The sequence below is a fragment of the Lampris incognitus genome, chromosome 12 (assembly GCF_029633865.1).
Source record: "Lampris incognitus isolate fLamInc1 chromosome 12, fLamInc1.hap2, whole genome shotgun sequence".
NCBI classification, from domain to species: Eukaryota; Metazoa; Chordata; class Actinopteri; order Lampriformes; family Lampridae; genus Lampris; species Lampris incognitus.
Genome location: NC_079222.1, coordinates 51,814,009 through 51,826,280, shown reverse-complemented (window position 1 = coordinate 51,826,280; position 12,272 = coordinate 51,814,009). Strand labels below are relative to the sequence as shown.

The following is a 12,272-nucleotide window of genomic DNA, read 5'->3' as shown; positions in this document are numbered from 1 at the left end:
AAGGGGGGAAATTAAAAAAAAAAGTAATATGGACATGATAAAGGATGCACACATTAGAAAAAACTTCTTGAATACCGTAATTAATTAGTTCACCCCCATCGAAACAATTCAAAACACAGATCAGCAAAACACCAACGTCTGCATTTACTTGCCAGTGGGGGAAAAAAATCCCAATTCTGTCAAGAAGTTTGGATTTGATTAATGCAACAAAAAGAACCTCACAACTGGTACAAAGCGATACCATTCACCAACAACTGCAGTGACTAGCAGGTATCAGACGGAAACAAGCCAAGCATTTAAAACAAGCTAAGATCCAAATGTTCACCTTGATATTTGGACCAAGACAAAAAGAGACGTCGTTTTCCTACTTTGTGTAGATTCGTCTGAAACCTGCCAAATTTTTGTTACCACAAATACATTAAATATATGAATGCAACTCGATGTTTCATGGGCCTATTCAAGGACAATGAAAAGATTTATTCCTCAGGCTAAACAGGTATGGCTAAACTCTTATGAATGCCACGCACACGACGACAACAACAGCTCTTGTATGGGTTGGGAGTAGGCTGACGTAGACAAACGCACAATTTTTCCAATATAAATAACATGACGTTTTTTCTTTCAAATGAAGAGTTACAATCTCTTAAGTGATTAGGTTGTTAACTTATTAATTATAATTAGGCTGTCCCTAGTAAAATAGTCTTTTGCAGGATCAGCGGTCCTGAGTCAGCTCCCTCAGCTTGGAGCATGTTAAATAGGCTCCATGCTCATGTCGGCACTGCAGGGAGAGAGCAGGAGCTATGGACACACAGCTGCTCTCCCTCATCTCATCAATCTAATCAATCCCATCTACTCAATGATTCCATCTGCTGAAGGAGAATCAGCGGACACCTCTGCCAGATGTCTTACCGAGTGTCCACGTATGAGAGAGAGCTGTGTCTGGAGTGCCCGCTCTCTCCATGTCTCTGGTGTCTTCTTATGCAGGCACCATGTAAGCCATCATCCCAAGCCAATCAGGCTGAGTCAGGACACAATCTGCCAGTCTGTTCTTCATGAAACTCTTCCAAAGTGTGTAGAGATCCTGTCCATCCTATTCCCCATCACCTAAGCCAGAGCTGTTAATAGTCTGGTGGGTTGTTAAGAAGTCGAGGAAAGATTCTTCTTCACTTATTCACTACAACATACTAGCAGAAGTCATTTTAAATGAACTGCATTACTATTGAAGCAATGTACTTTCCTCTTCTGCCATATCTTTACACTCAGCACTACACAGCACTTGTATGGAAATGCATACGTTCCCTTTCTATGTTATTACACACCATTTGATAAAGTTACACAGTGATGTATATTTATGGACAGGTCAAGGGATTCAGGCCATATGTTCATGTTGCCATTCATGAGACAGCTGTTTTACTTCTACATACATCATCCAAGACAAGAAGAAGCTGAGATGAGAAGGCAGTTTATAAAACAGGTCTGTGAGCTTATCAGTCTTGACAGTCTGTGATCAGGAAAGGAATATTAAATCCATACTTTTCTACACCCGCACGTTCAAAAAAGTCCTCCAGGCTCATTTCAGATCACAGAGCATCTTCTTCTACCATGTTTCAAGCTGTCTTATAAACAGTCTTCCCATTCTTCACTCTGTTCATGTCTTCATCTCTGCTGCTTCTTCTTGACCTTCTCTCTGTCGTGACAAGTATCTCTGTGTGTGAGGCCGTGTCCATCACTTCACTTCCATCCAGAATGACTGGCGTCTGTTCTCTACTGCCCAGTCTTCTTCTCCTTCTGGAAACTGAAGCTGGTCCGGCGGCTCAACTTCCTCTGCTTCTGGGCAAAGTAATCAGCCCGGGAAGTACTGGCCCGGGACTCCAGGATGTAGTTCACCTGTTCACACGAAGGGCACAGGTCAGAAGTCAACTATTACAACACTCAGACATGTGTATCCTGATGCACATCTGCTGCTCCACTATGATCTACTGCTGCACTATGATCTTCTGTTCCACTATGATCTTCTGCTCCACTATGATCTGCTGCTCCACTATGATCTTCTGTTCCACTATGATCTACTGCTGCACTATGATCTTCTGTTCCACTATGATCTTCTGCTCCACTATGATCTGCTGCTCCACTATGATCTTCTGTTCCACTATGATCTACTGCTGCACTATGATCTTCTGTTCCACTATGATCTTCTGTTCCACTATGATCTTCTGCTCCACTATGATCTGCTGCTCCACTATGATCTTCTGTTCCACTATGATCTACTGTTCCACTATGATCTTCTGTTCCACTATGATCTACTGCTGCACTATGATCTTCTGTTCCACTATGATCTACTGCTGCACTATGATCTTCTGTTCCACTATGAACCATCCAGACCTCTCTGATGGTCTGGAACAGGTCTGCTTCTGTGCCCACAGTCCAACTAAACATGGAGAGGCAGCTTTCAGGTTTTATGCACCACACAGCTGGACCAACCTCCCTGAAACCTGCATGTGCAGCTCTCAGTTCTTTTACATCTAGGCTGAAGACTTTCCTCTTTACCGCTGCCTTTTATTAAACAAAACTTGAAGCTTTTGATTTTCATCTTACACTGTACTGTAACTTTTACTCTCTTTTTATTGGTTTTTATGTCTTTTTATTCCTCATGTTTCTTCTCTTGATGTCTTTTATGTTTTATGTAAAGAACTTTGAACTGCCTTGATGCTGAAATATACTATATAAATAAATTTGCCTTGCCTTACAGTAAAATAAAGGTGTGCATACTAGTACAGCTGAATACTACTTCATAAAAAACAGGTGTGTCCTGTCCCATTCTTGGCTGGTATCCACACTGAATAGCCGTTTCTTTTTTTCTTTTTTTTTAGGTGAGGGAGTTTGATCTTCCTTAATAAATCACTTTTGACACATGTATCCATCCACAGCCGTCGTTTTCACGTGACATAAAGTGTAAAGATATAATCCACAATCAGCGATGAGTTGAGGGACAGCTTCCATCCCTAGGCCTTGAGAATTTTTTAATATCAAACTCCCCCTGACCATGAAATCTTGGACATTATCACTGCAATATTGTGTGCAATATTTTTCATATTTCTCAGTTCAATATTCTGGCTATTGTATATTAGGTATTATTATTATCATTATACTATATTGTATTATTACATTATTCATCCATCCATTATCCAAACCGCTTATCCTGCTGTCAGGGTCACGGGGATGCTGGAGCCTATCCCAGCAGTCACTGGGCTACAGTTGGGGAGACACCCTGGACCGGCCGCCAGACCATCACACAGGGCCCACCCACCCACACACACACACACAGTCATACCGAGGGACAATTTAGTATGGTCGATTCACCTGACCTATGTGTCTTTGGACTGTGGGAGGAAACCGTTTTTCTTTTGTATTATTTATATTTTATTACTAGTAATAATTTATTACGATGTCAATAATATAATAATAATTTATTACTTTAATAACATGATAATAATGTTAATAATAATTTATTACTACTTTAATAATATAATAATAATAATGTATTACTACTTTAATAATATAATAACAATAATGTATTACTATTTTAATACTATAATAATAATTTATTACTTTAATAATAATAATAATTTATTACTTTAATAACATAATAATAATAATAATGTATTACTACTTTAATAACATGATAACAATAATGTATTACTATTTTGATAATATGATAATAATAATTTATTACTTTAATAATATCATAATTCAGCACTACTTTAATAATATAATAATAACTTAATACTACTTTAATAATATAATAATAATAACAATAATAATAAAAATAACAATAATAATAATTCATTACTACTTTTACAGCTCAGGTCCATTCCAGCAGTGTACAAATTACCTGTTTTGTACATTTTATTGAAAAAACAAGCATATATCTATATATCTGCACATGTTGTATAGCATACATGTAGGTGTGTTGTGTTAATATTGTCAGCTTGGAATAACATTTTGGTTTTTTTTAATAAACAGATGGAAAATAATTGTTTTTGTGTTTTTATCTGATTCACTGAAGAAATAATCAACAGATTAATTGATTATCAAAAGAGCGGTTAGTTTCAGCCCTACTCTAAATGTTTTCATCCATGGCTGTTGCAGGTTTTGTTTTTGTGATTGTGTCTGGATCTGGTCAACATGGATCATCTCTCCAACTTCAGTCCAGCTACACAGCTGCTGTTCAACAGATGTTTCTCCAACAGAGGAACAGCTGTTGGAGAAACATCTGAGCCAACAGCTGTTCTTGTGTTGGAGAAACATGTGTTGATGAGCAGACCTCTGAATCGCTGTCAGAATGTGAAAAGTAGGTGGGATGAGTGAAAATAAATGGAAATAGTGTGACTCGGGCATCTGGAATCAGGCTAACACCCTTCAATGGCTGTTCAGATTGAGTATGAGGTGTTTATTTAAAATGATGAAAATAAATATTTTTCATTATATTTTTATACAAGTTTTCTTGTTTCCTGTGACGGTCTGGCGGCTTGTCCAGGGTGTCTCCCCACCTGCCACCCAATGACTGCTGGGATAGGCTCCAGCATCCCTGCGACCGTGAGTAAGAATAAGCAGTTTGGATAACGGATGGACGGATAAAAATAAAATAAAATCCCCATGCTTTGTTGTAAAAGAAGTGGACACAGCCCTCTTCCCATCACTTACCTTCAGCACAATTTCATTAACAGTTGCAGCATCAGATTCAAAGTACAGAGGTTTGTAGTCGTGGTTGCTTAGGTAGGTCACCTTAAATATTGCATGACCTGCAAGATGAGCAGAGTTAACTTGTTTAATCCTGCAAGATGAACAGAGAAAACTGTTTTAATCCTCCAAGATGAGAGGAGATAACTTGTTTAATCCTGCAAAATGACAGACAACTTTTTTAATCCTGCAAAATGAGCAGAGATAACTTGTTTAATCCTACAAAATGAGAAGATATAACTTGTTTAATCCTGCAAGATGAGGAGAGATCACTTGTTTAATCCTGCAAGATGGGAAGAGATAACTTGTTTAATCCTACAAAATGAGGAGAGATAATTTGTTTAATCCTGCAAAATAAGGAGAGATAATTTGTTTAATCCTGCAAGATGAACAGATAACTTGTTTAGTCCTGCAAGATGAACAGAGATAACTTGTTTAGTCCTGCAAGATGAGCAGATGTAACTTGATTAGTCTTGCAAGATGAGCAGATGTAACTTGTTTAATCCTGCAAGATGATGAGAGATAATTTGTTTAATCCTGCAAAATGAGGAGAGATAACTTGTTTATTCCTGCAAAATGAACAGAGATAACTTGTTCAATCCTGCAAGATGAGGAGAGATAACTTGTTTAATCCTGCAGATGAGGAGAGATAACTTGTTTAATCCTGCAAGATGAGGAGAGATAACTTGTTTAATCCTGCAAGATGAGGAGAGGTAACTTGTTTAATCCTGCAAGATGAGCAGATGTAACTTGATTAATCCTGCAAGATGAGGAGAGATAACTTGTTTAATCCTGCAAGATGAGCAGAGAGAACTTGTTTAATCCTGCAAGATGAGCAGAGAGAACTTGTTTAATCCTGCAAGATGAGCAGATGTAACTTGATTAATCCTGCAAAATGAGGAGAGATAACTTGTTTAATCCTGCAAGATGAGCAGAGAGAACTTGTTTCATCCTGCAAGATGAGGACAGATAACTTGTTCAATCCTGCAAGATGAGCAGAGAGAACTTGTTTAATCCTGCAAGATGAGGAGAGATAACTTGTTTAATCCTGCAAGATGAGGAGAGATAACTTGTTTAATCCTGCAAGATGAGCAGATGTAACTTGATTAATTCTGCAAGATGAGGAGAGGTAACTTGTTTAATCCTGGGGTGACCTGACCTGCTGTCAGTTTAGACTAAAGAATCTTCAGTCTCGACTGACTGATTTAATTTAGAGTGGAAATAATTTCTTTCCATTCTAAATTAATACCTCCACAACCTTTACTATATTAATTCCTCTCTGCATTTATCCCATCCTAGCTGTGTAGCTAGCTAGGAGCAGTGGGCAGCCGCCGTGCAGCACCCGGGGACCAACTCCAGTTCTTCTTGACCCTCCTCCGTCAGGGGCACAGACAGGCGTATTAACCCTAACATGCATGTCTTTTTGATGGTGGGGGAAACCGGAGCACCCGGAGAAAACCACCACAGACACGGGGAGAACATGCAAACTCCACACAGAGGACGACCTGGGATGACCCCCAAGATTGGACAACCCCAGGGTTCGAGCCCAGGGCCTTGTTGCTGTGAGGCAACAGCACTAACCACTGTGCCACCGTGCTGCCCTATATATATATACACACACACACACACAAACACACACACACATATATATACACACACACACACACACATACAGCACTAACCACTGCGCCACTGTGCTGCCCTATATATACACACACAAACACACACATATATATATATATATAACTTTGTTAAAAGAAACACTCAACGGTAGGGAAAATGCTCAACAAATAAGGAGCAAAATAATCCAGTGAGTCCGGTAAATTCTGTATGCGACAGTACAAGCCTGTTTCATGCCATAAGCATCATCAGCTGTCAATAAAGCTACTCGGGAAAGGACACACCATCTACTGCCTCGTCATGCACATCACGTACACAACGTCCAATGGGGAAGGGAGAGGGGCAACATACAAAAATTCAAAAACGTGATTGCTAATGGTCCAATGTGGGGGGGAGTTGGTATTTGTCTTTTGTCATGATTTATTTATAATTACACAATAGGTGCTTCCATCTATGTGTGCAGCTGCTGGCCAGTTCATTCCTGTTATTCAAAGTGGACATTTCTGGTTTGCAGATAATAAAATATGTGTCAGTGAGACATAGGTTGCACATTTTACTACTGGATGAATATGTTTTGTTCTTTGAGAAGATTTTCCAGGTGGTTGAATAATTAATGTTTCTGTCCACCAACGACCAAATATATTAGGATTTAAAGATGTGACATTCTTTAAACGGTTGTTTGTAAAGCAACACATGTGCATTAAATCTCTTTTTGACTGTTCTCTCTGTTAGACCCACGTATGTCTCTATTTTGCCGTTGTCCTCTCTCGTCACCGTAGCTTGGTAGAAAACTCCCTTCATCTGGCATTTTCCCTCGAGGGGGCACGAGTCCTTCACACGGCAGTTGCAGTTGGGGGAGTCCGACTGTGATGAAGGTGTCATTGATCTGTTGATGATTCTTGTGTTGTGGGACGATATTATTGGTTGAATGTTAGGCATGCAGCTGTAACTCATGTTGATGGTGTTCCTACTGAATATCTTCCCCAGTTGATGGATCCGGGGTAAAGCACTTATCCAAAAGTTAAAAAAAACTGCTCACCGATGTTTGTGTTTATGGTATCACTGTAGGGGGGTTGTACCAGGTGATGTTTCGTCTTCTACGTTTGTTGATTTGCTGGCAGTCAGTGTGTAACGGTGGGTTGTCTTAAAACTGTAGCCACTCTTTTGTAATGCATCTTGGTATGGGGGTGCAGCTTCATTGAAGATGGACTCCCTAGATGATAATGTGAGAGTCTTCTGTTAATGCTTTCTGGGATGTTCTTCAAGATGGAGAGTGGGTGGTTGCTTTCTCTATGGACATACTGCAGCGTGTTGCTGGGCTTCATGTACGGCTTGGCTTGTATGTACCGTTCCTAAGGTCCATTGAGATGTCCAGAAAGTCAATTTGTTTTTTGTTTGAGAAGATTTTGCATATTCTTTTCTTAATTTGCTTGACCTCTCGGTTTTTTTCTACAAATTGCTAGCCCATCACCCCTATACAGTCCGACATTGATGTCTAGGTCTTGTAGTTGAGACAACTAGTTCACACGTTTCTGTCCCATCGAAGCTGCCCATGGTTACATCAAATGTACTATTACCTTTTTTCTGCCATGGGTTTCCATTGTGGTACAAAAGTGATTCCTTCGCCTGGTATATAATGTCTCTGTCTTGCTCGGATATCACTGTGTTTGAGGCAAAACCAATGGCTTTGGATAGTAACTCTTTGCTTATGGAGGGGTAGAACTCGCAGATATCAAAACCAGCATTTGCAGACATAAAGACATAGATATAAGCACCTACTCCCCCCCCCCACCCACTGGACTACTCCCCCCCCCCACTGGACTGTTAGTGATCACGTGTTTTTGCATTTTTGAATGTCGCACCTCTCCCTTCCCCAATGGACGTTGTGTACGTGATGTGCATGACGAAGCAGTAGATGGTGTGTTCTTTCCCATGTAGCTTTACTGACAGCTGATGATGCTTATGGCATGAAACAGGCTTGTACTGTCTCATACAGAATTTACTTGACTCACTGGATTATTTTGCTCCTTATTTGTTGAGCACTTTCCCTACCGTTGAGTGTTTCTTTTAACAAAGTTATATATATATATATATATATATATATATGTGTGTGTGTGTGTGTGTGTGTGTGTGTGTATGTATGTATGTATATATATAACAAAACATATATATATAATATATATAACAAAAATATTATTATAATTTAAACAAAATAAAGTCATATAACAAATATATAAATATGAATCATAACAAATAAAGTGTTTCTGATTCTGATTCTGTAGATCTATTGCCACATGTAAGATGCTGCTTTTTACAATGTAAAGATTGTTGTTCTTTTGATGTTTGGGGTGTATAGAAATTCAAACCTCATCCATTCAGTGCAACACTTAATACCAGACTGTGAAACCCTAAACTAATGCTTTATTCAAAACCTCACTACTGCGGTGTTTGCATGCCACTCTCTGGTGTCAGCACCACTGATTCATTCACATTGCACCAGTCTGCTACTCATGTATATATGAAGTGGAAATGAGGAGCTCAGTAGAGCCTTAGTTAATGCAAGGGGATAAAGCTTGAATGTGTCCTATTACAGCAGTCTGGCTGCATTGCATTTCCAGCAAACACAAGTGGGTAAACAGGTTGGATGGTCCACTTACTTGGGCTCCTCTCCTCTACAAGGTCACAGGCACACAGGTGATCAGAATCTATGGAGATAGGTTTCTGGCGAATCCAGAACTTGGTACTGGTCTTCTGATTGGTGACTGGATCAATCTCCACTTTCTCTCCTGAAATACCTGAGAGGAGGGGAGGAAGTGTGTGTATTCAAGGAGGGTAGTAAGATTCTGGTAGACGTTGAAAAAAATATCCAGGAACAAAAGATTTTGTTCAGATTGTCATGAAAATAGAGTTACAAGAAAAACAATGGTCAAAGTAATACTGCTGCCAATGCCTTTGACCTTTGCCTTCTCAAAATTCTAGACTCAGATAATACATGATATGAGGCATTCATGCTTTTCTTCATTAACATACAGTATGTCTTCCAAGTCAGTATTCAAAGTCAGGTGCAGTCTTGAAGGCACTGAAAACCTGTTTTCTTGATTAGGGTCTTATTATTATTATGATGATGATGGTGATGATTATTATTATTATTGTTTATTATTATTATCATTATTTATTATCATCATTATTATTATTTATTATTATTATTACCATTATTATTACCATTATTTATTATTATTATTATTACTATTCGCAATGGGGTCCTGAGTAAACTCACTATTGACTGCCAAAGGAAGAACACTTAGCTATTCCCAGCGAGAGATCTGTGTATAATGTTTTCTCTTTTCTGTCAAACTTCAGTCAGCTCCATCTTTACCACACCCCAGTTACTAGTACTTGCATCTTTGATGTGTAAGGAAAATAGATGATCAGTGCACAAACATAAAGGAACACAAGGATCTTTACCAGCAAAAATTCAATATAGACATCATGGTTTTCGGCGTTGTGGGTGGCAGCCTGGCTACGGTGCTCTCTAGTACTTTCTCTGTTTTTGTTTATTCTCTGTGTGTCCAGTTACTACAACCCGATTACTTTCACTAGAGAAGAGCTGCTTAACATTAGGCAGTTAACTCCAGTTCCCCACTTGACACCCTGGTGGGCGGTATATGACAACCACACATAGCTTAACAGGAGCAGTAACCATGATTGCATGCTTGGTGCGGTTCACTATGTCCATACATAAAAGCTCGTTAGATTTTTTGGGGGGATTTGGAAAACTATACATTTTTCAAAACTTCATAGAAAAACAAATCAGAAAATGCATGATTCCATTTTCACAGAAGCCAATATGGTGGCCATCTTGGATTATCAAAAATGGCGACTTTCAAACCCTCGTTTCTGAATATCTCGCCTCCTAGATTATCTAGGATCATGATTCCAGTGGCTAAACCTGCATTTTTGGGGTAGAAAATCCAATGATGCTAACTAGAAATCGGTACAGCTGATCAATGGCACAAGTTTAGGTCACCATCTTGGGTTTTTAATGTGCATAACTAAAGTTTATATGCTTATCTCCTTATCCTGACATCTAAGTGACATAGGAACCTGAGCCAAGTTGATATCTCAACTCAAGGTGAATATATTTACAATAGTAAGGTATATTACTTCACATAACCATGTATGCCACACATCTTCAATTTTATGATAATGGTTAAAACCCCAAAATCTGGCTTCTTGACTACAGGAGAATAAAACCCTAAAAACAAGTTGACTTAAATAGCCTATAGAAGCAGAAAAATCAGAGAATCAAATTGCCAAAAATTTGAGGAAAAACACAAATATGATGATACTCACACTGCACATGCTCGGTTAGACAGCCCCCCCCCCCCCCCCCGGTAGACAGAAGACACGTTTGACATGTGCTGCTGCATTTATGGAGAAAAACTTGTTTTGGAGGTTATGAAAATAAATCTTCATGAACTGTATTTTTGTCACACTGTCCTGACCTTTTGCAGGGCTGCCAAGTCTCACCCTTTGGGAGTGAGAGTCACGCAATTATGCCTCTTCACACGCTCACACGCCACACTTGCTATTTCACACGCTCATAAACGTTTTCCCTTTACTTCTATATAATATTTCCACAACTTGCTATGCTGCTTGCGGCTTGCCGTAGTTCGGGTCCGTCACTGGCTTTCCGGGATGAGCCCGCCCTATTCTGCCTCTGATTGGCTGACCCAGATATTCTTACCCTAACCTTGACCAATCATCAGTCCTCATGCCTAAATCTAACCAACCCAATCAATGAAACGCAACGAGTATCAACCAATCAGAGGCAGAGTAGGGTGGGTCCTAGCGTCAACACCACGAAATAAAATAAAAGAGCTCCACAAGAAGAAGACCCCACTGAAGAAGAAGAAGAAGAAGAAGAAGAAGAAGAAGAAGAAGAGGAATAAGAAAGTAAACGGTAGGTAACCGTTTCATTTTGATCATACGAAATAGTAAATACGTTAGTTTTATAGAATAAAATGCGTTATAGTCATTTTTTGCACCGAGGGTAAAACGTCATGATTTTCTGGAGGGGTGCCCAAGGGTTAAAGGAACTGCTTGAATTCATAGTTTGAGCCTTGTGCTCTGAACAAACAAAGAAATGCACTTTATTTTAATTTTTTATATTATTGTCCGGGTTCTGTATTCATTGACATTTTATAAATAAATGTATTTTATTTGTCTAAATTCTTCTTGTTACAATTGTTTTAATTTCTACTTGTGCTGGTCAATTATGAACACTATATAAAATAGCAGGAAACTGGTTTTAAGTTGCACAAATAATTGGGTTGAGAGGAGCTCCCAGAATACAAATGACAGAATAAGACTGAATAATGACATCCGACACTCTAATTCTAATGTAGGCTTGGACTCTGTGTATTCTATTTTTTCTAGCAATTGACAATATTTCTTATGTGTTCACTATTCCGAGTAAAGAGAGAGAGCATGAGGAGGCCAACATCACATTACAACATCACAACAGCCTAATCCTAATGTTCATTTAAGTTCAGATATTCCTCTAAATCCACCTTAAAAGAGGCCACGTTTTTTTTGCCGGCCGCTGGCAAAAGTCCCCTCGCCAGAGTCTCACTCTTAACTTTTGTTGAAACTTGGCAGCCCTGCCTTTTGTATGAATTAATCAAATCTCACTTAGTTTAAATCATTGTTTAGCTAAATTCTAAGTGACATGGTGGTTAGCATGTGTCAAGCTAGCACACAATGTTTCACAGCTAATAGCTTGGGGACGGTTGCAACCGTTACAACAACTTGTTGCAACCGTCCACATTGAACATGTCTTGTGTCCAAATTGCATCACATCAGACACTGTCCTTCCTCAAATCCCAGCAACACACATGTCAAGTGTGAAA

General features: G+C 39.1%; 1 protein-coding gene across 1 annotated transcript in view; it reads right to left on the bottom strand.

The window, feature by feature from the left end:
- Positions 1 to 209: 209 nt before the first annotated feature.
- The window catches only part of mapkap1 (MAPK associated protein 1), a 90,161-nt gene continuing 78,098 nt past the window's right edge, over positions 210 to 12,272 (bottom strand). Inside the window, exons 10-12 of the mRNA XM_056290772.1 lie at positions 9,018 to 9,155; positions 4,705 to 4,802; positions 210 to 1,887 (exon numbers count right to left, since the gene is read on the bottom strand). Coding sequence (XP_056146747.1) covers positions 1,765 to 1,887; positions 4,705 to 4,802; positions 9,018 to 9,155 — 359 coding nt within the window. The 3' untranslated portion in view covers positions 210 to 1,764. The remainder of the gene's footprint in view (positions 1,888 to 4,704; positions 4,803 to 9,017; positions 9,156 to 12,272) is intronic.